Raw genomic sequence first — 27,757 nt, 5'->3', positions numbered from 1 at the left:
CCGCCACACAAAAGCGGAGCCAGTGTGATGCCGAACCCAAGGATGCTGGGCAGACACTTAAGAAGTGCAGGGAGCTAAAATGCTGTGATTGAGATCCAGCGTTGAGTTCCAGATGGGAGAACGTGCACCTGATTAAGTGCGGCAGAGTAATAAACCGAGGATGAAATTGCCATTGAGATTGCACTGAGATTTTCACAGCGTTTGTTATCTTATGAACAGAGAGAGAGAGAGAGTGAGAGGGAGAGAGGAGATGAGGAGGCTGATCTTTATCGCTAAAACAATGAGATGCTAATGGATCAAAAAGATTCTCTTTCTCTCTAAAGTGTTGCCCAGTGAATAAGAGTTCCAGCAGGGGTATAAAAATGCACTGATGCATTATGATACATTGATCTGAAGGTGTCAATTCTACTAGATTTGTTTGGAAATAGAAAAAAAAAAAGTTATAATAATAATAATCCAGTTTAATCAAATCCAGGGCAAGGCATATCTAAATATGTCTAAATATTCCAAAGTAAGTTTACTAAAAAAGCCTTTTAAGTTATATTCATATTAAAAAAAATTGTGTCTGTTCAACCACAAAAAATACTTATTGTAGTAACAAACAAATTTTAACTGGGTTAATTCAATGGAAATAAATCTTAATGTATAATAATAATAATTTTATATATACTTTTTAAAGTTTTTTTAAAAGAGATTTTACAGTGTATAGCGTCGCTGCCACACAAAAACCCTAGCTCCAAAAAACCTTCCAATGACAGTCAGTGTAAAAATATTTTATTCCAAGTCAATTTGGAATATTTCTATTGGTCTATACATCTCATTTTTATCCATTTAGCCCTAATTAAAAGTCACAGCCCTAATTGAATTAAAAACTCTAAGCAACATTGGGCTGGAAAAGGGTTCATTGATAACAGTGGACTTTTAAAATGCACTAGACATTTTCTTGTGTTTGAAGAACAATTGAACTAAGAGAAGAACCATTTATGCATTCTAAGTAATCTTTGTGTTGTCGTGGTTGCACACTGATGAGCCATAACATTAAAACTCAGATGAACTGAATAACATTGATTATCTTGTTACAATGTCATCTGTCAAGGAGATATATTAGGCAGCACAGACGGTTCTTGAAGTTGATGGGTTACAAGCAATAAAAATGAACAAGTGTCGAGATCTGAGTGACTTTGACAAGGGCCAAATTGTGATGGCCAGACTAATGGGTCAGAACAACTCCAAAACATTTGGCAGGTCTTGTGGGGTGTTCCTAGTCTGCAGTGGTCAGCACCTACAAAAAGTGGTTCAAAGAAGGACAGGGTCATGGGCACGCAAAGATCATTGATGTGTTCCATTGATGTGCTACCTCACAACATACAGAGTTAAAAGGATCTGTCTTGATATGACAGGACACCTTCAGAGGTCTTGTGGAGTCCATACCTCAACAGCAGAAAAAGGGGATCTACACAATGACAGGCCGATGGCTTTAACCCTCTGGAGTCTACAAACGTGCCGCGACGTCACTTTTCACGATTTTGTGATAACACAGCACAGAAATACTGTTCAAACGTTTCCTGAATCTGTAGAGCCTGCTGATTGTGCCACATTGCCAGATTGTATGTGGCTCACATCCAGAGTTATGAGACTGTGAAGACAAGTCAAGATAATCAGCTCTGCCTCTCGCCCTGTCTAACTGGTGGATTTGTGTGTTCATCATCTACCTCTCTTCTGTAACTGGTGTATTCATGCCTTCGCCTATGTTTTGTGTGTAAGTGACTGATCAACTCTAAGAAGACACTTTTCACAGTGTCCAGGTGCATGTCTGTGTCTGTCATCTGCCTCTCATCTTTTTTTGTCCATACTCTGTATCTCACCTGTATCTCATATGTGATAGCTTATGGGTGTATAGAGAACCCATGAAGAACCCCTTTTTCTGTAGTGTAATCAGAGATTTCATGATGTACTGAACCTAAAAAATCTAAAAAATCTCAATCTTAAATGAATTTAGCTATGAATTTGGAATGTAAAAATGTAGCCAGAAAAACCTGTATCAATCTCCTTTGCGAGCATTGCAAAGTGCTGTGCTGTCTATGATAATAATGTATTTTAGAATGGGAAAACAGTCTGGGATCTGTATAGGTTTCCTGACTGCATCTGCTCACTCACAAATAAAACAGAATGAAATATATTAGAATATACAGTAGATTTACGCTGTATTTCAGCAACACCCTGCAATGTATTCTATCTCCATTTGCTTTTACCATCAGCTACACTAGAGATAGTGGAGTGCATGAGCATACAAACAGATATTACATGTGAAGTCATTCACACAGGTTTGGGAATCTGAAATGCAGCACATCTTTTATGGGATCTGTCGCTACATTTATACAGAGATGCTCTGCACAGTAACACCGCTAGGTCATGGCAGGATGGAGCTGAATTAGGTAAACTCTGTATGAACCTCCCTGGGCTGGAACGTCTTCTTCTGGACAGCAAAACCCCTCCCCCTCCTCCAGTCGAACGGCTGGCCTGGCAGCCCTCTGCTGCTGTTACCGATCTCTGAGACACTATCTCTCCGCCAACAGGAGCGTCCTAGACGATGTCTGTGCACTTACTTAAAACCAAACCAGATCTTCCAAATCGACATGTCAGCTTCAATCAGAGAGCAGCTGGAGTAGTTCCTGGCATTTTGAAACTCGCATCATTAATCGGTTTTGTGGGGGGGGGATGTAGATCTTTGAACACAAAAAGAGAGACCAAGGACGGCCTCTCCGTTTTGGCAGTGCGGATGCACGCTTGATCCTCGACCTCTTTCCTTTCTCTGACATTTACAGTTAGAGTGATAACTTTCATAACAGGTGAGAACACAAAAGGCTTGCAGACTTTGTTGTGCTAACAAAAAAGATTAAGGCATCAACAATACACATTGACTACATGTGGGCACATACGTGAGCACACACGTGAAACGACGGGAGGCGGCAGAGAAAAAAAAAATATGTAGCCTGACAGCTACTTGAAATGTAGAGCGATACAACAGCAAGACAGATGCAGGTAAAAAAAAATTAACGGAACCATAAGAAAGATAAATGAGCTCCTAAAGAGTTGCAAGACTACACTCTACAGGTGGGTGATGTGATAATATACTATTGTCATTGTGACACATTAAGTCATGATACATTTTCCTGAGCAGATGTCATTGTCATTGTTTTTTCCACACTTTACCAGAGACATTATGAATGAGGAGGCCAGCCAGTGGTTGAAATATAAATGGGAGTACTTGTAATGCTCAACATGGCGTCTGTTTACGTCTGTTTAGTCCCGCCTTTCAACAAAAAGAGTCAATCAGCTTGCTGGTTATGATTGCCCTTGATGTGGAGATCTGCACAGGCGCAGTAGCCAGGGCAAGCTGAAAAAATTGTGCATAACTGAGCCATATGCTACACACCGTATGCTACAAACTATTCTTAATTTGCTTTTGTAATGGTAATTCAGTTTGGAGAATTTTGGTCTCTAATCATTAAACAGATTTGTCTTTAAGGATTTTGACGCTCCCCAAATAAAATGGTTTATAAAAAATCATTCAAATTTATTCTTTGAGGCACTCATGAGTAAATGCAGTGGTTCTAAGTAAATCCATGGCAACATGTCTGGTTAACTGTATCTTTTCAATCTTTTTAACTGTATCTCTTCACCTCTATACTACTATATAGAACCCTTCTTGTTAAGAGAGCAGTCAGCAGGCCAAAACATCTTTTGATGTCACGGTCACGGTTAATGCAGCTAAAAAACAACAGAAGTCTATGACCTCGTTCATGTCTGTTCATTTCATGCACCTTGAGTACCAAAACTATAATCTGGGTTTATCCCAGTATAAATGCACCCAAAACGAAATATTGAAATCCTTTTCTTCAAGTGTTCAAGTGTTTTTTTTTTTTTAAAACAAATGCTAAAAAAAATTAACTCTTGTTCTAAATACATCCTCATATTTTTTTGCAACCATGAATAGATATTAAATTTGTGATGCAAATTGACTCGTTAAATCCTTAATTAGTCCTGATTAGTTTCTAATGAGTGATAAATACAACCTCAATTAGAACACGAAACACTTCTTGATGTATTAGTGACTTATTGAACTCTTCTTAACTGCAATAAACAGATTAATTTGTTTAATAAACATTTAAATAGAGCTGCTATAAACTCACATAAAGCAATAAATCTAGCCTTGCCTAAAACCCACAGTTTGCAATGCAATTACACATTAATCATATGTACATTTTATAATTGCCCTCTGAATAACCTTTCAAATAATGTCAGAGACTGAAACACTGTCTCAAGTCTAGGCTCCCGTGCCTGTGTTACCTTCTGGCTTTCTGCTTTTAGTCGGGCTGCTTTAGTCAGATCTGTCTGTGTCGCTAGCCATACTTTGACAATTCTCTGTACTCCACAGTGTTTATTGTGCATTATTGCAGCTAACCATGCAATTATTGGTGATTTTCACATAAAGTTCCAATTATGTACTAATGATAAATTAATCTCAGTCAATAATGTATAAATCAGAAATGTTTTCTAGAAATGTTGAACTAAAGCTTTATAAAAAAAACAAGGCAAACCAAACCCTTAATGTGTATGGAAATGACCAGCCTCAAAGAATGTGCTTTTCAAGGTGGCAACCATCTTTTCAACAGAACAGACAAATGCAGCCTGTTTGTTGTTGTACATAAGCTGTTTTGCATATTACCACAGCGCATGTCAATCGGGTGTCAGTCTGGCCACATGAAATGAGCAAGTGCAAGTAGGGTCATCCAAAATCTAGCTCCACTAAAAAACTACAGAAGCAACAAATACTATGTCTTGATTCATTGATTTTTTTTGATAAACAAGTCTTTCACTTGTTCATCGAGCAAAAGTGTTTGAAGTCACGCAGCACCTGTGCACGTTGTTCCTCCATTACAAACAATGGCTTTAAATTTTTGAAATCAGTATGGCACATCTGGTGTTTGACAAGCCTTACTTTACACTGTGAATGAATGTTAGCTAGTTTAATCTACCTTTCTCTTTTCTCTCCTTTATTTCTCTTTATTTGTTTATTTCTTTCTCCCTCTTGTCGGGGGTGTAAGGATAGGAAGACTGCCTTGGGCGTCATCATATATAAATGTTATCCACAGAGTTTTGTAATTGCAATTGCAGTGACGGCAGTATACTTTAAATGGTATATTCAAACGGTATAGACATTTGCTGTTTCCACCCCCCGACAGTGGTTGAAAATTGAGCACTGCTGCGTCAGTAATTCTACCTGAATAAATGATAAAATGGCAGCTTTCTACCCTGCCCATGCCTCGCTAAGCCCCACCTCCGCATGTTTGTTATCAACCCCCTAACACACAGGATGTGCTAACAGGACCAGAGACCCGCTGTTGAGGGGGGCTCTACTCTTTAGAAATAAAGGTGCTGCTTATAGTTATTTGAGCAATGCCATAAAATAACCACGTTTTTAACAGAGATATGTGAGCGTGAAGAACCTTTCAAACATCTAAACAAGCTTTCACTCATGTAAAGATTCTTTACCAGTTTAATGGTTCTTCACACTCACACATATCTATTAGAAAGCTGGTTCAATGCCATCCCTCAAAGATCCATTTGCTGCACCTTTATTTTATGGTGTTTAAGACTGCAAAGCTGTCTTGTACTGCCTCCCATCGCTCCACACTCTCGTGCTCATGCATAGCCAAATTAGCTTTTAGCGGAACATTGTATACCTTGTTGTAAAGATATCTTTAAATAATGCAATATTATCATGTGGAAATATTCCCCATTGCTGCACCCTGATGCTGTGAGGAAGGGGTGAAAGCATGATTAGAATATAATAAAATAAAAACACATGCGCGGAGATGTCAGGTCGCTGGTACCCGGCACTCGCTCAGGTAAGCATTGTGAATAGATTTCTTTTTGTAATATAAAGAAACTAGTACGATCGGACATAAGGATATGATTATCTGTCGCATTTGCGTTCTGCTGCTGATTGTGTATTCTGGGCCTGGCGCGGCTCTCTCCGTTTTCCCTGCGACTCTGCCGTCTCTCAAGGCAAAGCTGCCTGTGATTCGCATTCTGCATGGAGCTTGACACCAGGAGAGGTGAAGAGGCATATCCAATCCCCCCTCTCATTAGACACGACCCTGGCAGGTACCCAACGCAAACAAACTCCATCTCACACCAATTCCCCCTGCTCCGCCCGCCGCTCTCCCTCACTCTCACTCTCTCTCTCACTCTTACTCCCTTTCTCACCCTCCCTTCGTTTCGCTACACTCTCTGATTCTCTCTGTGTTTTCCTCCCTCTTTCTACCTACGTTTTTTCTCTCTTTCCCTCTGTTTCTCTACATCTTTCTGAATCTCTCTGTTTTCTTCCCTCTTTCCCTCCGTTTCTCTACATCTCTTTGACTATGTCTGTTTTGCCGCTCTCCCTCACTCTCACTCTCACTCTCACTTTTTTCTTCTCTCTTTCCCTCCGTTTCTATGACTGTTAACTCCACTCATCTTCCCCCCTCTATTTCCCTCCATTCCTTTAACTATCCTCTGACTCTCCCACTCTCACTTTTTTTACATCTCACTGTATTTCTTCCTGTTTCTTTCTCTCCCTCTCTCTCTCTCTCTCTCTCGCTTGGTTTTCATCCATCTCTATCATATCTATCCTTCCGTTTCTCTACATCTCTCTCTCTGTTTTCTTCCCTCTTTCCCTCCATTTCTCTACATCTCTCCCTCTCTCTGTTTTCCTCCCTCTTTCCCTCCGTTTCTCTACATCTCTCTGTTTTCTTCCCTCTTTCCCTCCGTTTCTCTACATCTCTCTGACTCTCTGTTTTCTTCCCTCTTTCCCTCTGTTTCTCTACATCTCTCTGACTATCTGTTTTCTTCCCTCTCTTTCCCACTGTTTCTATGAGCCTATTACCTCCTCTCATCTTCCCCCTCTATTTCCCACCATTCCTTTAACTCTCCTCAGACTCCCTGCTTTTTTTCTCCCTGTCCTTCAATTTCTCTCTCTTCTCATCTTCTGTTTCTTTCTCTCTCTCTCTCTCTTGTTTGATTTTCATCCATCTCTCTCCCTCACCATTTTTAGATTTCTCTACATCTCTCTGCCTCTCTGCTTGTTTCACTCTCTCCTTCTCTCCATTTCTCATTTCTCTCACTCTTTGTTTTCTCCCTGTCTCCTTTCTCACCTTTTCTCTATTTCTCCCCCCCGTCTCTTACATTCTCATGTCGTTTACATTCTCTCCCTCTTTCACTGTTCTCTACATCTCTATGATTTCTTACTCTGCTTCACTCTCTCTCTCTCCTTCCCTCCATTTCTCATCTCTCCCTCTTCCCCACGTTTCTCACCATTTCTCTATTTTTGCTCCTCCCTCTGTCTCACTCTCTCTCTCTGTTCTCCCGTTCTACATTTCTATCTCTCACTTCATCTCTTTCTCATGTCACTTATATATCTCTCTCTCTCTCTCCTTTTTTCTCTCTCTTTCTCTCTCCATCTCTCTCTATATCCCTCCCCACTTCTCTCTCCTTCTCTGATTCCCTACATCTCTCTACTTGTTTTACTCTCATTTACTCGCTCTCTCCTTCCCACTATTTCATATTTCTCCCTTTCTCTCACTTCTCTTACCACTCCTCTTATTATGTTCCTCCCACCCTCACAATGTCTCTGTTCCCCATCCTCCTCCCTCTTCTTTTCTTTCCGTCTCTCTCCCACAATCTTTCTCTATCTCACTCTATTCTCCCTCTCCTTATTTTTCTTATTCACTCTCTCTCATGCCTCCGTCTCTATCTCTCTCTCTCTCTCTCTAAGTGAGGGGAGCTTGGTGGAGTGTGAACAGAGGCACTACACCTTTTCCACAGCATGCAAATGAGAGGTGCCCTTGAGGGTCTGAGGCACAAGCTCGGGTTTTGTTTGTGTGCCGAACGTGAACTTTATTCTCTAATCTGCCGAAGCTCGTCGGATCAAGGTAAGTGCGCTTGACTGACTCTCCCCGCTCACTCAACAAATTGGGAGGGAACTCTCGCGGAGCATAAAGACAAAGGCAGCCGGCTTGGGACAGTCTCAAATGCACAATAACAAATAAAAGCCTCTCCGAGACTATTTACGCAAGGTGACAGGTGTTTTTCCATCCAGAATCAGCCACTCGTTCTCGTAGACTGTCTGATGGACTCCAATAAATTAGCATAAATCCTATCGGGTCTGTAAAGGAGGAAAGCGGGAAAGGCTCCTTACCTGATATCCCTAACCGATTTCCTGACAATGAGCGTGTGAAGGTGGATTTGGGCCTTATCTAACTCAGTGCTCCTCAAACCATGACAGAAATGGCCTTGTGCCATCCAGCAGACCGAATTACCCAACTCGGGAGGTATTCAGCTCACTGGCATCAAATTCGCTATTAAAATTCCTGGACATAATCTATAATAGTACACTAACGATGCCCTCTGCAGCATAGTGTCAGCAATGTAGACAGGGAGCAATGCAAAAGCCAGAGAAACAACAGAAAAAAGGATTCACACAGCAGAGTGAACAGACTTAGCCTGGAACCATCCACACACATGAACAAAAGACAATAAAGAAAAATCTGAATCTTTTGAATTCTCTGTGATCCAAAGTTGTATCAGCGCACAGTTTGAATATTGTATAAGACCTGTTTTTAACTTTTAGTTTTTTGCTTTATCTCCCGCTCCCAGGCCTATTCAGGTGCAACGATGCACCTAAATTCCTACGCATCTCGCCTACCATCATAAATCCCTTAAGAAGCGTGCAACACCTCGACAAAGTGAGTTCTGAGGCGAGATTTACAGCTGATATTGGCCTGGTGAAAGCAGCTGTTCATCTGCAGCACATACCCCACACTCTGAGGCCATTTTGGAGGGAAAACACTGATTTTCGACACAGTACTTTAAAAGCACTTTACACTGTGCATGGTGTCAATCATATAACAAGTGCAGATTTCTGCAGAAAATACAGAAACACTAGCCACCAGTATATTACTCACCTGTAAAAGGACTTTATTCCCAGCTTTCTCTCCAGCTTTATCAATTCCCACTCACTAGCTAGGTCTCCCTTTTTCACATGATGCCACCACAGCTGGGCGGGTGAGGACTAACTTATTTTAACACCGAAAAATGCTCAGTTAGCTCACAGCGTGAGAAAGTGAACACTCAATCAATCATTGAATAAATGTTAAACCCTCAATTTGACATTTGTTAGCGTCTCAGAACAAATTCAAGTATGGCTGAAAGAAAGCCCACTTATAAAAGTTTAGACACTAACTCGAGCAACTGTTGGCTAATGATTGATTGACTGCTGTTAAAATGTAATTTTTTGGATCTGTTCCCCCTTTTGCTAAGCTAGCCTTTGCTTAAAAAGCTCGGCCACTATCTAGTATCAGACAGCTCAGCTGCTGTTGACTAACTGCTGAGCTACCGACCTAAGCGTTGATGTTAAAATCAGAATCAGAATCTACAAGAATCTACAGAATCAGAATCACCAAGACAAATTCCTTGTATGGGTAACATACTTGGTGAAATAAAGAGATTCTGATTCTGATTCTGATTCTGATTCTAAAAACTGAAAAGTTGAGTGACTAGTGTTGGGAGTAACAGAAAGGCTAAATGCTGTGTTTGGACTTGCAGTTAGATAGCAGGCTAAACACCACAGTGCAGACCGTGTTTCAGGCACATTTGGTAGATCGGTTCATCCTTGGCCTGTCGAACTCAGCGTTGCTAAATTTGCAACTACAGTGGGCACGTTTTTTCAGTGTGTGACTAATCAGTGAGATTCCAGAGCACCCGACCCTGTGGCTCTCTTAAATGCACATGGAGGAATAAGCTTATTTGGCCATGTACTAGATAGACACAGAACAGAAATTTTACACATCAGACGTGCCTTCATTTTGAAATACCACTCTCATTTTAAGAAACTATGGTATATGGTATATACCGGGGTGTGTCCGTAGCTGAAATCCAACCCCGTGACTGTTCACGTTACTCTGAATGGCTGTGTCCAGATGGCAAATGTTCAGTTTGTGGCAGTAGTTTCCACGAAAGATGGAAAATCAGTGACATACGGCTATTTATAAATTGCAATACACTTTCAAATTCAAGTTTTGAATATGTATTGAAATTGTACATATTTATGTATGAATGGAATGTAGTAAAATAACAGTCACAACAATCTGTGAATCATTCTTCATTTGCCCTGGGATTATTTACTGATGCATTCCAAGCAAAAACCACTAAGGAAAAGAACCAGAAAGGAGAAACTCACCATTTTCGCCATCAGACTTCCTCTCTTGCTCCGTGTCAGTCAGAGAGAGCACGGAGTTGGCACGGCTGGACAAACAGGAACTTTGCTCAGACTTTACTTCCTGCATCCACAGGTGGAGCACGTGGCTGGGTGAAGGATCCACCTCTCCCTCCTCATCTACATCCGATCCCGGCCCCAGCGAGTAGCCGTGCTGAGGCCCACTACGAAGTTCCTCTGGGTAGCTTCCACTTCCCATCTGGGCTGTCTTGCCAAACTCCAGCTCTGTGATGGAAAAGGGGAAGGCTGGGTTAGGGGAGATTTGAGAAGGGAAAAAAAAAAAAGAAAACACTTGCCTGGTACACATTCGTGACAGCGTGTTCCTGCTTTGAGGTGTCACTACAATTGTTACATCTGCTAGTGCCACTCTGGAGATGAAGGAGAATATCTAAATGGCTTTATTCAGCCCAGAGGAAAGATTTTTTTAGTTAAGACAAACAGACTCAGGGAAACATTATTGAGTGTACTGCACATTTCTGCTATAAAAATAAAAATCATTACACAAAAGGTGATTGCTTTGATTAAGAGACAAACCCATTAGCTATTCTTTTTACTTTGTGTTTCCAAGAAATATAACAAGGCAGTGAAATCAAACACGATAAAAAAATGTAGCGGCATTAACTACTTGAAATCTAGGCTTATTATTCAGATGCAACTGCTATTCAGGATGAATGAATCATTCAGTGACTTCTATGAAACTCTGGAATACTCAGAAATTCTGAACAAAGTAGTAGCAAAGAAATATGGGCTCACATATGTACTTGAAAAGAGTCTTTTAGTAACAACCACTGAATGATGTAAGGTTCATTTGTCCTCTAAGGTTCTGGGCTTTTTAAGAAAATGCTCATAATGTTCTTGTTCTTGCTATATTTCAGCTACACTCAACAAAAACTAAGACTTAAACTTAGACTTGTTCATTTTGAGACTTATAATTAAAGGTTACTCTAAAAAAAAAAAAAACTCATGGTTTTCAAGTTCATTGCCAAGCTCTCATGGTGGTTAGGACAGTCTACAGACGTCAGCATGTTCTATGATCATTTCCGATAAAAAACTAAATACTATATTTGGCTGAATACTGTGAATACTGTGAACTGCTGTGTTTAGGGGAGAGAGGGGATCACCAAAACTATAAGCATCTAAACAGCAAATATCATCAAATATCTCTAACAAATACTATGCCGGAACTGACGGTGTATTCGAAATAGCGAATCATGCTAGTTTGACTCAGATGGGCGACACAGCAAATAGAAGGCAGTAATCAGCAGGCTACAAGTTGTGGCAGAAACAGGCTCAAGGAGTAGAGTCGTGTGGTATAACGGTAATGCTGTATACCACGGTATTTAAACATTTTGATGGTAAAATTAGGACATGTTTGATGTGTCAAATCTGTGTCTATCTAGTTCACGGCCAAAGCTAAATAGTGCTAGCTACCTGATACGACATTACATGTCCTTACAATGTACATGTCCAGTCCAATGTGCCTTTCTGTTACTTTCACCACCAGCCGCTCGACTTCACTCTCAGACACAAGTTTTTATTATTAGCACTTGTGTCGGGAGCTCAGCAGTTAGCTAGTGAAAAGCAGCTGGACTGAGCTGTCTGATACTTGGTGGAGCTGTAGCTAGTTGAGCTAGCTTAGCAAAGGCTTGCTTAGTGAATAGGCAACAGATACAAAACTCTTTGTCCTTTTCACAGCAGCTGCTCGCCCCGAGACATTCTCGTCTAAACAATTATAAGTGTGCTTTCTGTCAGCGCAGTTTAACATGTGCAGTTGTTGTCAGACTGACGGTTTAACACTTATTGAAAGAAATAGAAAATTGAGCTTGTCTACTTAGTTTTCACCCTGTGGGCAAACTGAACTTTATATTTGATCCTTTTGCAGTTTCAAATAAGGCAGGTTGAGGTGGTACAGAAGCCACGTAAATGTAGAACCATTTGCGCTACTTACAGCCTCTGGCCAAAAGACACGACAACTTGGCTAAGCATTCGGGCATTAAGCATCTTTTTTTAAACTATACAACATTTAAAATGTATTTAATGTGTTTAATTAGAGTAAGGGGTTTACAGCTTATACATGTGACTGTTCCTCTCACTTTTCACTTTATTTTTCTTCCTTCTTGCACATTTCGCTAAAGCATGTATGTGCACATCCTGCCTCTCTGGCTGTGCATCAGAACGAGTGCTCAGCACCTCAGGCTTAATCTGCAGCCCTAGAAGAATGAGACTGACAGCAGATTATACAGACACACTGCTTTTTTCTAGCTAAGAATCTTAAACAGGCAAAGAATCTCTCTCTCTCTCTCTCAAAGAATCTCAATGTGTAATTTCAGGACGGGTTGGTATTTTGCTTTATTTAACAATTTATAAATATATAGAGAGAGTTTGTTTATTTATCATTTTGTTCATCATTTTAACAACCCTCCCTATTGTCAGGTGGAATATTGCCCTAAGGCCATTTGGTCCTGCAGTGGAAAAGAGGCCTAAGAGGTTAGACTGGTTGTGGTTCCTATTTCCATCTGCCATGTTGCTAAATCTGAACCAGAAAGTGCATAGTGATATGTAATAACTATGCGCCAATTTCCCTCTTTAGTCTAGAATATCTAGACTAATGTACTCACGGAAGCCGTAATGTATTTGTTAGCAGTGTGTAGTCTGCACTCGTACACCACACTCGCCTACACCAAGGAGGCCATTTTATAGAATCCACTGAAACTGTTTGAAACTAATTCAATAGGGTTTGGCAAATGTGTGATGACTTCACCATGCAGTTAGCACTATGCTAACGGATAGAGACATAGTCATGAATGATATACAGTCAAAAATCATGAACATAGGCCCTCACGAAGATAATACTAGCTTACACTAAGCGAGCTTAGCTAATCTAACGCCACGGTACCGATCTTGGACCAGTCCGGCAGGGGGCCATGTTAACACTGCGGGAGCCAACATGCACTCCATTAAAGTGTACTTGTCACCACAATATTTGGTCAATGCACTTGAAGAATATTAAAATGGAGCGACTATACTTGTCCTAAATTTCTGTACTGTATATAAAGACATGAGAAAACCATAAGTGTGCCATGCCGGATTGTGTCAGTGTGGAAAAGCCATTGGAAGGGTTACGCTCTGTGCTGAGAACCCTTCTTCCCTGCTGCGGAAAGGCAGCCATTCTCAACACAAGTACGTAAATGCCAATGGCCGCCCAACGCTCTGCAAACGTACAGTCCTGCTGAACAAACCTGACCTGCTTTCTTGCATTACTCTGGCAGTTAAACACTCAGTACTTGGGGGTGGGCATTATGAAATACGTCGTGACACATTTTTGCATGTAACTACGCTTAACATCCAGTCCGCGTAGCCCAAAGCATCTGCATTTACGTGCTTGTGTGAAGTATGTTTTGGGCCTAAAGGTGAAGCCTCTCAGTGCAGCCCCCCTAGTGGAGCAGGTGTCTACAGTCTTCTATTTATTCAACCACAAAAGCAAGCAGTAATAATACTGGCAGCGTTGCTCTGCCACATTGCTGTCTTTTCTACAGTTGCTGGATGCAGTATGGCAGTTTATGAACAAGTATGAACATACATTCACTCTGAAATTCAAAACATTTAGATGTCAGAAATCTTGAGTATAAACAAGAGAAGAATACATCTGTGTAAAGTATACACTAGTATACACTGCATTCATTTACTCAAAATGGTAGCTTAACGAAAGCTTAGCTTAACAAAGCTTAGCTTAACGAAAATCATCAAGAATGTACAGCTGTCGTTCTATGTCACTTAAAAGTTGTGATCATAGCAATTACCAATCACATTACTTAAACATAAGAACAGATTGATTGAATGAATGATCATGATTACACATTTTTTCCTCTATATAAAGAGCTTACAGGGTTACAGAGACATTGTTCTTATTATTATGGTGCCACAGCTTCCACGAATAAAATCTAAGCAACAGCCACAGCATGTGTTTCATCTGCTAAAGGTGCTTGTCTGTAATGTCAATATTTTCTCATCTTGTGTCCTCAGCTTCCCCTGGGACCCTGGCTCAAGTGGAATTTAACAGGGCACCCTGACACAAGTCACCCTGCCAGCTCCGCCAGGTTCCCGTGTTGAAATTAAGAGCTGCTCAAAAACATCTGTCTTTGGTGCGAGCTTCCTGAACCAAGTCGTCAGAGAGGCACGAGCCAGGAGCATCGTTAAAATAGCATGTCAGCTCTATTCATAATTCATCCTTTTAAATGCCGGACTCAAGCGCACTTGAGTGGAAAGGGTTGCATGGGCCACTCTGCTAGAAGTAATGGGCTCAGGTTGAAGGGAAAAGCTGATCCGTTCTGGGCTACATGTTACACTGATACTAATGCAGGAGTTGCAGGTGGAAATCTACTTGACTGAACGGCACTTCCAACAGCCTAATGTGTTCCTTAAAAAAAGGAACACATGGTGAAATATTTAGCCATGTTAATGCAACTGAGTCACTCTGTCACAGGGCTCACAAGCCTGGAAGTGGTGGCCTTCCAATGCAGTTCTGAATAACAGAAGGCAAGAGTAGGTGGACAAGAGAGCCACATCATTGTACAGGCTGGTTTCATTCGCACTTTAGAGAACAGGATAGCAGGATAGAGAGCACAGCAACAATTTTGACAGTTTTGCTCTCAACAGGGCATTCTAATGGATTTTTTTTTTTTTTTACTACAAAAACGTTTTTGTAAAAAACCATGTTCAGTATTTTTGCCAAGAAGATCTAAGTTCCATTCCTAAGTTACTGCACATAATAACATACAATGCTTTAGAAAGTATCTTTCTCAGGTTATAAGCATGCTCAGAAAACATTGATAATCCTGCTGCTTTCATATTTGTTTATGACAAATTAATAATTTTATTAGACTTACCAATATAATTATCATTTGATCAGATTGTGGGTGGTAGGGTGGGAGCATAGGTACAAACCAATACATTAAATTCATTTGGCCTCAGTTCAGGACCAAATGTATACAAACAAGCATGTATGTTTTAATATACACATCTGACCCCTAGCTAGTGGAGAAAAGGAGCGAGCAGACCCACCTGCTTCTTTCAAATCAGCAAGAGTGTGTTCTTTATGAGACTTGGGCTCAACCTTTGAATGTATAAATATAGCCTAAGTGAAACAAACTGCAACACTCCTATTTTATTCTATGTATTCACCTTTACACCTTTCACATATCCCAGAGTGTATGTACAGCTTAAAACACTATAGGCTGTAGGACTATGCAACACTACAAGCCTGTCTAAAACTGGCATTAACATGCATATCATATCTGGATAGTATCTGTTTCTACTTTGACCAGATTTGACACAATTTGTTACAAAAAAAAGTGTCCTCAGTGTGACCAGATGAGATCAGATTTTACTTCCTACGTAAAAAACTCAACAACATATACATCATGTTTGTTTTGTGCTTTAGCGTGACAGTGGCTGGTTCTACAACAACTTAGAACAACAGATGGTTCTCACATTTCATATCACAAATTACCCAACCCGTGCATTCTTCACCATGATGAACAGTTAACAGCAACGATCTCTAGCGGCAAAGAAAAGATTACAGGCAACTCCTCTTTTACTCAAACTCAAATAAAAGTCAACTCGTCAAACCGAACATTACTGTAACCAAGCAAAAACTACAAAAATGTAAAATGCAATTCGATTGCCTTAATCTACACCTAAACCTAACCTTAACTCTTACTGTTAAATTAACCTTAACCATAGAGAAATGAGCAATCCTTACTGTTTCTCCAGTGATGTTGATCCAATAATTTCATGAATAGCAGGGTTCTCTCCAACATTATCTCCCAGCATATTTTTTTATATTCTTCTTCAAGGTTGTGTGAGTGTTTGTAACACAACAGCGCTATCAGTGGACAGGTAAAAAAAAAGAGCAACTAGGTCATATTTTTAAACTCAATCCAAAATCAGTGGTATGCGGTATTACCGGGGGAAGTAGTGTAAGTTGTGCAATTAGTGCAGATAGTTCTACGTTTACATAGCTTCCGTACAATCTAATCCTGTGTTATTTTAAAACTGAAAAATTAATCAAATACAAAATTAAGTTTGCTCAAAGAATGACACACTAACACGAAATTTTAAATGATTAAATGTTAAACAAATACAAGCGTTAAACTGCTCTGAATCAGGAGAGAGAAGCTGGTTAGCATTACCTCAGTTAGTTAAAGATAACAAGCTGCTTGACACAGAACAAACTCAAGTCTGGCTAACTGAAAACCCACTTATAAGCGTTTAAACAGTAATGACTCAGATTGAGCAATGTTTTTTTTTTTTCATTTCTAAACTGCAGATTCTAAGATCATCAGTTGTTGCAAACCTAAGTACATGGGTTATTGTGAGGTGAAGCCACTTTGCCAAGTTCTGTATCTACCACCCTCAGTTGAAAGGAAATCAGTTAACCACAGAGACATGCCATAAACTGGAATCTGCTGGTGTCACTGTGTCACTGTTTATAGTCAAGCTAGTTTTACATTACCATGCACTGAGATGCTGCCATTCAAGAAAGAAGCCCCTGCTCCAAAAACCACACCACCAAGTATGACTAAAGATTGCAGCTGACCACACAGACCAAGAAAACGACTTCTGGAGGAAAGTGTTATGGTCAGATGAGACAAAGATGTTTGGAGCAGTAAAGGCGAGACATTCGACCCCAATAACACTGTACAAACTGTTGCATGGTGGTGGTAGCAATATGCTTTACTGCTATTTTGAACCAGGTACTCTGCACAAAGAGGATGGAATAATAAAGAATTTTTCAGCATAACCTTAAACCTAGACAGCTGGAATTTGAACACAGTTGAGTTTCCAATATGACAATGACCCCAAACACATATCAAGGGTGGTTGTGGAGGGAATGAAGCAGGCTAAATTTTAAAAGCATTTGAAATGGCCTTGTAAAAGTCCTGACCTTAAATGTGTGGAGTGTGGACAGGTTTGTGACAAGAAACCAACAAAATTAAATGAACATACCAATTCTGCCAAAAAGAGTGGTCCAACCAGAATTCTAACATTAGCTTGTTGATAAATAAATAATCTGTGCACAGTGAAGCCTACTAAGGGACACTGAGCCAAAAGTTGCTGCGTCTACTGCCTTTGTTAGAGAGTCTCTTAATAGCACATCTTTTTCTAATAGGTGGTTTCAAAAGGTGGAGAAAAATCCTTGCAAAATCCTTGCTGTGAGTTGCTCAACAGTAAATTGAGTGGAATATCTCATCAGGCTGATATGTTTGCTCATTTTTTTTGTGATCCGTCCAGGTTCTACTTGCCTACTTTTTGCACCAGTTTTGATCAAAATGTAAAACACTAATTATGTGTCCAATTTAAACTTGAGGCCCTACATCTCTTTTTGACCCCCTTGATTTTGCTTTTGTGTATTTAACAATATACTTCTAATAAGATAAGTTTAAGAGAGTTTAGCAGCTTACCTGTCAAATTCAGTCAAAAGAAATGTTACATAAGCTATATATCTAAAATGTATTATTTATAAAATATATAATAATTGCATTTGTAAAGAGATTTCATAGTAAAGGAAAAAAATCTAAACTGAATAAACTACTACCGTATTACTAGTAATGATTTTAATGGAAGAAAATGTACTTAATGGGTATCAGTACATTTTGAGGCTGTGAATGTATGAGGGTGACACCTGTGCCAATAATACATTAAGCATGCATGACAGAAACTAAACACAACCATGTAACACACACAGCATTTAATGAAAGCACTGATTACATATCGCAGCAACCATTTCCACTAAATCAAGGCAACAAGTTTGACTTTTGCAATGAGATCAAGCAGCAGGCCTGCATAATGCAACACTACTGTCAGCCATTATGAATGCACATATCTAGTTGTTAGCACAATGGCCAAACATTGGAGAAAACACTGAGTGACACACTATTGATCAAAACCAACAATACACCCACTCCAACTCTGATTATCTGAAATCTCAAGGTCTATTTTTCCCTTAACACTGGACATGACCTGCATGAGGACAATCCATCAAGCTCCTAATGCAGGCCATTTTTTCCCCTTCCTCGTAGAAGATTTTTTCCCCATTATTTCTGAGGCCAGAAAGGTTTTTTGAGAATGACCCATTTTAGCTTTGTGTGCTGGAAACTCTACCTCTGGAAGGGAAAACTCATTTCCACCTTCATTATGTCTACTCTTTTTTTTCTATGCATGCACACAGACAGTAGTCACTACAGTGGGTGTTTGGGGAGCGCAAAAGAAAGAGCACACACACGGATGAGCCCTTGTCCTTTTACCTTGCGCTTCTTTGCTGAAGGTTGTCTGTCTCTTGTTGTGGCTGTTATAGTTGAGGCGGACGTCCTGGCCGTAGTCGGGCAGGGTTTCACGGGACGTGTAGGATTTGGGTTGGCGCCGACCATCCTCGCTTTCGTCCGATGAGCTGGTGTACGACATTTCCATCTCCCGCCGCGCCTTGGACAGTGGCTGGTAGGGTTTACAGTCCATCTCTTCCATGGCTGGAGGCTCCCCACAGTGCTCATTCAGACATCTCCTCGGCTAGGTGGGACACGGTGCAGGGAATCTGAAAACAGAGATTGGTCGGATTGAATACCACTGTTTGCTCACCATCTGCCAAAAGATGGCTGTAGAAGTTACAATTAAGAAACTCTCTAGCAGACAAACCTTCTGCTCTACTCTGTAAACCTATGGACAGATGTCACTTCTCACAGCCAATACCAAAAGGGTGGTTTAATTCAGTATGAGATTGTGTGACTGTACTGTAATTAAACCTGTATGTATTTTATATGCTATATAAGGTTTAACAAGCATGTTTTTTGCAGGTCTTACGCAACAAATGTTTATCCATACTATATATGGATTTCAAAACACACTCATTAGATGGACTCAATAGACAAGAGAAACTCAATAGACAGCTTCTGTCAATGTTATAAGCCAGTTGTTTTTGCTTAGTGTTACTAACAGTTTGCAGTGAACGTGTTTGAGAGTGATAAACATAGCATCTGTGTTGTTTCTCTTTGTAACATAGCACCTGTTTTATTTATTTTTTTTGTTTGCTTTTTTCTTGTTTTTGTCATTTTTTTGACAGCATGAAAAAAGACATCTCTCAGAGCAGTGCTAATTTGTGCATTCCCAAACACTAACAGCTTCCAGAGGGGACACAAACAGGAACTGCACTCCTGCATGCCTGTTTAGGGTTGTTGCCATGGCATGATGTGACATGATCAACTAAAAACCATATATAGTTGGTATATAGTGAGTTATTATTATGATTTACACGCTTTTCTAAGATACATAAACAGATTGTCACATTCATTTACAACAAATCACCTTTCACATCACAAACCAGGCTAATTGGCCCCCACCTGACATCAACTGTAGTTGTTTTGATTACTTCAGAACAGGACCATCTGTTCCTTAAGGACTATTAGTGGTGCTTGGTAACATGAAGAATTTACTACAGTTGGAAAGGTGCCTTTAAAAGGGCTTCAGGATAAAGTTGTGGAAGGGAGGATAGAAAAAGCTTTCTGTAGCTTTACCTATCCCTCTGAGAACTGCTAAGAGCATTATTAAGAAGCAGAAAGTGTGTGGCACCAGCAACACCTTGTCTAGATCAGGCCGTCCTTCCAAACTGGACGACCACGCCAAGAGAATATTGATCACTAAAGCTACCAAGAGGCCAAAGGCAACTTTTAAGCACTTACAAGTCTAAATAGCTGACACTGGTTGGTCTGAGCAAGAGACAACATTCTCAAAAGGTTTACACAAAGCTGCCCTTGTATAGCAGGGTGGCAAGAAAAAAAGCATCTTCTGAAAAGTGCCATGGTGAGTCTCATTTGCACTTTTGCAGGTTTTACGCTCAGATAAGAGCGAGATTAAACTCTCTGGACAGAACTCTGACCGCTTCCATTAAAAATACACCATACCTACTGTGAAGCATGGTGGTGGCTTCACAGTACATTGTAGGTTGTTTCTCTTCAGTGGTAACTGGGCAATTGGTAAGAATTCAGGAAAACAGATACTGGTAGGTACATCTAAATTCTTGAGGAAAACAAACAATTGTATGCTACACAGAGAAAGAGGGGCAGGAGGTTTACCTTCCAGCACTACAACAACCCTAAACACACAGACAAAAAATCTGAACCAGTGGCTTAAGGATAGGAATGTGATTTGGCTGAGAAAAATGGGCAAATATTTTGCAAACTAGGTGTGAAAGCTGGTAGAAATGTATCCAAACAGACTTAACCGCTATAATTAAAGAAAACGTGATATTATGAAATATTAAATCAGAGGACTGATGACTTTTCTAATAACTATGTTATTTTGATAACAGTGTCTTCAGTTCACCAGTTGTTCTTTCTAGGACCACTTTTGGTAGATACTAACCACAGCATACCAGAAAAAACCCACAAGACTTTTGAGATACTTTGACTTAGTCATCTAGCCATCACAATTTGGTTCTTGTCAAAGTTGCTGCCTAATATATCTCACAGATTGACAGATGCCACTGTAGATGAAGGTAATCAATGTTTTTTACTTTACCTGTCAGTGGTGCTAATGTTATGGCTGATCAGTTTAAGTTGGCAATATAAACAGAGAAAGTGCTAAACGAAAAAGAAATAGTGTAAAACAGAATGTCATAAGTACTCTCACTTAAATAAAAAAAAAATAAAGCTTAACTGACGGGTAGCGTTTTAAGGCTACATGACACCTACATGAGCCTTCCATGACAACATAAATCCACCTTTATGAAAGCTTATTTTAACTAGCGTCAGATGTCATATGAGCTGCTTTTGTCAATTTTGATGCCGCATCACCCTGGTAAATGTTGACAACTGATGAAACTGAATGAGCCTTTATAAATGTTTATGAAGGCTCATGTAGCATAAAAAATACTGTCTCCCGTGAAGTATTACCAAAAGAACTTGTCATATGATCTCACTCAGCAGGCTGGAGGTGTGTAGAGATTTTAATGTGTATTGAAAAACAATTTAATTTCTAACAATGTATGGAAATTTTAAACTCACTTCAATTCACTCCTTTTATCTCCCCAATTTTATCATTACCAATTTCAACCCACCGGCTAGGACCTATCACACAATGCCTCTGAACCACTAATACAATGTCATTGGAAAGCTCCACCGAGAGATCAAGGCCAGTTATGCTGCCCGTGGCACCACTTGGGAGCCCAGTGAACCTTCTTATTATTTCTTATATTTTTGCCATTTTTTGTTGTATATCAACTGAGCTCGTCGAGTAGTTTTTTACTTACAAAATACAAAAACAAAATTAACTGAATCATACATACAGAGTTTTAAATCTGAAAATAAATGTGCATATTTATGCTCATGATGCATGTTATCATTAACACATTTACATTAGTTTACTATTTGAACAGGACTGGAACAGATTTCATTTGTCCACAACAAAAGCCAGATGTAAACACCCCTAAGACCCATCATGATCGGATTACAATGGGATCATTCAAACCACATTCAGATGCAGATCACGTCCACATCTAATAGTGTGAGCAAGTGTAAACAGAATGCATTTTCTATGATCGGATTCAATCAGGCAAGCGGAAATACATTAATTCGAGTAATAAATTCTGTGGATCTCGGCTTTTCTCTCCCTTTGCTCTCTCTCTTTTGTTTGTGTGTGCGTGCTTGCGCTGATGCTTACTAGTAGATGAGAGCAGTATTACAGTTTGTTCCCTTGCGGTCCCTTAGTCCAATGCGTTTTCTGCTAGAGACGTTGCGAATGCGAGAACAATCTATTGTTGTAGAACCCCCGCCGTTCCTCTTAACTGTTCACAGTCTCCCGCAGTCCACTTGATGAGAAACTGTTGTTTACAAGAAGTAAAACAGAAATAATGCACACATTGGTGTGGTTTTTACGCAAGAAACGAGTGTAAACAGAATCCAGTCAAAATAGATCCAGATACTATCCAGATACAAAACGCTTGACGGGTGTAATACCAGGTGTAAACAAGCATTTGTCCACTGTTTAATTTTGCTAAATCAAACAATGTATTGTGTTGATATCAATTATCATATCTAATCTAATTTGGAATTGTATGCATCGCAACACCCCTAATCGTATACATTCCTTAATATTTAATTGGTTTGCATGCTTTAAGAAATTCAACAAATTAAAATGGGCAAGGATTGGAGTACTTTGGATGTCTAAATGAAAAGGTAAGGGTTAAAAAACATGTCACTGAGTAAAAGTGCAAGTATTAAATTTTACTAGTAAAAGTATATATCTTCCAAAAGAATACTTATGTACAATAATAATACATACTGACTTTAATATTTTCTACTTCCATATAGAATGATATCAAAGTGTGGATAAGGGTTGGAGCTTGGCAAGGATACGCTGATGCACTAAGCACCTTGAAGAGGAAAAAAAAAGTCTTGCCTCAAGCAGGAGTCCCAGCAATGCCCTACAACTCTCAATCCCACAACAGCAGTCTTATCAGGCATCTGCGAAGCAAACTGTTAAAGCCTCGCACACTAAACCAGTGTGCACTGACAAGAATGGTCTCTGCAGGCATCTTGGTAAGTGAACATCCAGAGAAGTCTTAGCCGTGTGCATTATAGAACATGGCTGCCAATAATTAAAACATGTGAACGAGCAGGCGCACCTCAGCTAGAGATGGAGAGGTCACCACGAGGCAGACGTGAAAGAGCCGAACAATTGAATGGCAAGGAAAGGCAGAAACACAGAGTCTGCCTGAAATGCCAAAGCTGGATTTAGATGAAGTGAGGGAGAGAGAGGAGGCAGACATGAATTCTGAGAATGACCACATTCCATTTTCATTATAAAGGTCAACTAATGTATGTACCTCTGTAGCAGACGTCTCTGGGTTCTGTAACAGCTGACCCCGTCCCAGCGGTAGGGCAGAGCTGAGCTATATGGCACTGGTTTCAATCCTAATCTCAATGGGGAGCCCATATATTACACGTATTTGTATTTGCTTTGCTTCAGTACACCTGACTCAATGCCTTACTCTCTTACTGCCTGATTCAAGTGAGTCGAAAAGAAACAAAACAAAACAAAACAAAAAAATGTTCTGGAAATAAGAACTTCAGCTTTAGAACCGCTGCCATATGGGAGATGATGAACGGTGCAGACAGAGGTTAGTGTATGTTCTAAAGATTAATCTTGCACTAAATTAATTTAATAATCATGATTAATTATTCTTTAAGAACTTTAACATGCTTAGCCCTAATTAAAGATGTTTCAAATGAACAACGTCAAGATTGTGCATGTATTTTAATTAGAGCCATCAAAGCATTTAAGTGAAAAATATATATATAATCATTTCCGGACAATCTGCAGGGACTGAATGCGTTTGACCAGTATGTTCACAGTGCAGCTCATAGCTTTTATTCCACAGTTACTTCCCTGGATGAAAAACAAAAACAGGACATGTCTTGTTTTATTCATGTAATTGGCTCACCAGCAATATTCAGACAGATTTTTCTTTACTAGTTCAGAAAAAAAATGGAAAAAATCTGTTGAAAGTAAAAGGATAGATGTGGGGTGATACAGGTCTGTCTCGCCCAAGATGAAAGCACAGCTTGAATTACAGGCTATGTTTCAGTGTAACAGAGAATAGTCCCATAAATTCAAGGAGAGCTGAACATCATCTTATAGTCCATGTAAACAGCCCAACCTTGTTTTTTTTATCAACAGATCCATCTCTGAGCCTGTGCTGAAGGCTCTGTGTAAAACCCCTTTAATAATGACTGGGTAACATTTAGGCTTCTCTATGATAATGGCATTTTCAGAACCTTATCACTGAAGTTAACTGATGTCCGTTTATATTGAGAGCCCTAATATTTGGTTAATTCTACCAAACAAAAGGAATTTTATGAAAAGAAGCATTTTCTCAAAATCTAATAACTATTGTACTAGATTAATTATGCATACTCATTAAAGCAGATTTTTTAGAGCATTTTAAATGAATGTATACAATATCTAGTCAACATTATTATGTCTTAATCTGTTGTCTACAGTGACCATCATCTTTTGTGATGGCACCAAACTTCTGTTTAATTTTTTTAAGGGCTGTAATTAGTTTCCCCCCCATCATTTTTTAAACAAAAGAGAATCAAACAAATAGGCTGTTTTAAAATTATTGCTTTTGTGATGTCACTACAGCAACCCCTTTAAATACATCTGTCAATTCAGTCTTTAGTAGTTTGACTATGCCTATTCACACTAGCCAATCAGAATGGTCCAAAATCAGGCTTACAGGTACACTAAAACAGCCTGGATAATTTTAAAGAATGAAGAGAGGCTACAAATGGTGACGCAAAATCATCACTTTTATATATGCTTTCATACATTTAAACTAGGAAAAACTGAAAAAAATAAAAACAAGACAAATATTCAGGGCAGTGTTGATATAAAATATTTATTAAAAAAATTCCATTCAACTTTTGCTGTTCTAGTTTAACATATAGCAACATATAAACATTGGTAACTAAAAGCAGAGCTGATTAGTGGCGGATCCACATGAGCCACAGATCAGGCAAGAAGAAAGAAAGCAGAACTGAATGAAATTAACTCTCAGTACACTATTTGGATGTAGCTATTCTCTTTTTTTCTTTCTATATATATATTATTGGCCTGGTACCAACGCTATTTGTTGCAATCCCTACCAAACTGGTGTGACCATGCAAGGAAGTGTTACAGATACTAAATCACGTGCAGTTCTACTGCATGTTTATGTTTTTGCTTGCCATCTTTTGAACTGATGTCTTCATTGTTGTTGAGATAATGCATTTGGAGATCTCAGTTCAGCTCAGGAGATTTGATCAGAGCTGGTATGTGGTAAGCAGCAGGAGGTTTTGTATTTCTCTGTTTAATGCCTCTTTTTCTGACAGTGGACCCCATGTAAAGCATCCATGCGTGTCCTGATGGGCTGCTGAGAACTGACTGATTCAATAAAGGTTTGCTTGTGATTTGTGGTGTCTGTGTGTGATCCAATTGCCTCCATTTAATTCCACTTGCAGGCATGTACTACTTCATACCTCAGCTATCCACTGCCAACCAGAGGACTCTTGATTACTTTTAATTTGCTTTTTAGATGCATCTCAATGAAGATGTGAACGATTCTGAATCGATCCACAAATGTCAAAAATTGATTTTATAAACCTTAATTGACAACATAGTGTTGACAGAATACCAAAGGATGCATGGAAGCAGGGGAGCTTCCTGGATAACTAACTAAATTTCTACATGTGAAATGCTATGCCCACATGCTAAACCCAAGCGAGCATTCAAGTTGTCCACTGTGTCAAGGCCACTAGGGAGGGTATTACTATGTTTTTTTCCCACCTCAAAACCTTTCAGTTGACTTGTCACATTGCTTCAATTTGTATTATTAATAAAATATAAATAAATCAATTATATGTCATTACAAATATTATGCTTTAAAAGTACCAAGTAGTGTCACACAGTGAGAAAAAAGCCTGTATAAAAAAAACATACAAGATAATTGCATCACAGCCCTCTGTAACATAATCAGATCAAACTGTGATGTGCCTAGAGATTCCCAAGCCTATTTACATCAATGATGTAGTCTATGTGATACACAAGTATGCTTCAGCTAAAGTTCACTGTGTGTGAAATTGTGAAAGAATAAAAATGAATATGCATATGTATTCGTATTAAGTTAACACCAAAACTCAATTCTGAATGGTTGTGGTAATAAAACTCTCATAAAACCCTCATCCCTTGTCTGGCTGCTGAACTGCATATAAAGCCAGTGTTTTACAAATGATACCCTGACTAACTCCCTAAATGCATAGTGTATATCAACCATCTAATAATAGCTTAGAACTGGGCATTTCTGATTCTTAGCACTGAAATAAACACTGAATCTGAGGAGAAAATGACTTAATACTAGTAAAATTATCTGTCCATGCAGCAAGATAATTATACTTGACAGGAAATCTTAAAATATGTTGGCTCTGATCTAGAAATAAGTAGGCTTACTCTGATACTCTGATAAGTATTCATAGGTTTGAAATACGTAAAAACAAGGCTGTTTTGAGATCGGACTTGCTAAAGCTCAGTAACAAGTGAAATATGCTGAAAATTAGCAAATCGCAAATTCAAATTGTTTCATTCTTATTTTTAGCATGCTGAAAAGGCCAAGGGAAAATATCACCAATTTAAGTGGAAATTATTTAATGGCAATGAAGTATGATTTTCCTGTTACTTCAAGTAAGTTCTTTCAAGTTGGCTCATTTTAAAATAAGTAGCTTAAATCCATATTTAATTAAAAAAACAGACCTTAATCTCAGAGCCTACATTTTAAAACGGGAGATTTTACTGCACATACAGCTCAGGAAAAAAAGCTGAGTTACCTGACTAGTGGAGAGCCTGCCAAGACTGAAAGCTGTGATTGGCAGGCAAGGTAATTTCACCAGTGATTTTTGAATGCTCTCAAAGTTCAGATATTAGTACTGCGTTGTTTAAATTTGAATAAGAACCTCTTTGCATTATAATTATTATAATAATTAACTTGCATTATTCGAGAAGCTGTCATTTTTGCAAATAAATGCTTTAAATAGCAATATTTTTATTTGGAATTTAGGTGAAAAGTTGTCTATGGTTTATGAAATACATACGCAAATATTAATTTCCCTAAACACACTACCTATAAATAGTAAAACCAGAGAAACTAGTTTGTAGGGTGGTCTCTTTTTTTTCCGGGGCTGTACAACCAGGATCACAAGTGAAATTTCCATCAAAATTTACTGACAAAATTATTGACTAAAGTGAATGATAATATACACAGTTCATGACTATAAAATTTTATGTCCCATTTTAACATGCTTATCATGCTTTTTCCATGTCCTGTTAGTGGAAGATGCTGGGACATTGCAATTATTATTGTTATTATTATTATTATTATTAATTATTAATATTAATATTAATTCCTAAATCAAGTTGAATTTGAGTTTGTGTTACTGAATCTTGAAACCATTACACATTGGTACTCGGTTGAATGTAGCTTGTCTTACCAGTAAATAACTCAGTTTTAATAGTTCCTGACGAAAAACATAATTAATTTTATATTTCCAGAGCTAAGGTTCTAAACCATGACAAGCACAGAAGAATGTGCAGTGTGACAAGCTCTGAGAAATTTACAGTACGCTGCAAAGTTGTGTGGGGTGGTGTTGTAGTATTCAGCTGAGTGCCAGGCTTCCTCTATTTGCATTTTTTGCTGCTTCTTCTCTAAGAGCACAGCTGTGTACATTTAAGCACATTTCAAACTAGAAGCAGTTCCACGTCATGTGCAGTGAGCTCCTCTGTTAATCAGTGTGGTCTTTTAAACCAGCTGCACGACGTGCAATTCAATGACAGCAGGCACACAAATGTTTGTGCCAC

At 39.1% G+C, this 27,757-nt stretch overlaps 1 protein-coding gene across 4 annotated transcripts in view; it reads right to left on the bottom strand.

The window, feature by feature from the left end:
- LOC140540747 (teneurin-1-like) overlaps window positions 1–27,757 on the bottom strand; it is a 260,632-nt gene that overhangs the window by 196,838 nt on the left and 36,037 nt on the right. For 3 of the 4 annotated variants that reach the window (XM_072663175.1, XM_072663173.1, XM_072663176.1), the window contains 2 exons: window positions 18,625–18,908; window positions 10,283–10,543 (listed from right to left, as the gene is read on the bottom strand). In XM_072663175.1, the coding sequence (XP_072519276.1) occupies window positions 10,283–10,543; window positions 18,625–18,841 (478 nt within the window). In that variant the 5' untranslated portion in view covers window positions 18,842–18,908. Of the gene's footprint in view, window positions 1–10,282; window positions 10,544–18,624; window positions 18,909–22,027; window positions 22,188–27,757 lie in introns of all 4 variants that reach the window. The other variant, XM_072663174.1, reaches the window with a different exon arrangement.

This window comes from Salminus brasiliensis, chromosome 19 (genome assembly GCF_030463535.1).
Source record: "Salminus brasiliensis chromosome 19, fSalBra1.hap2, whole genome shotgun sequence".
Taxonomy (NCBI): domain Eukaryota; kingdom Metazoa; phylum Chordata; class Actinopteri; order Characiformes; family Bryconidae; genus Salminus; species Salminus brasiliensis.
The sequence above is the reverse complement of the archived record's forward strand: the minus strand, read 5'-3'. Positions and strand labels throughout refer to the sequence as shown.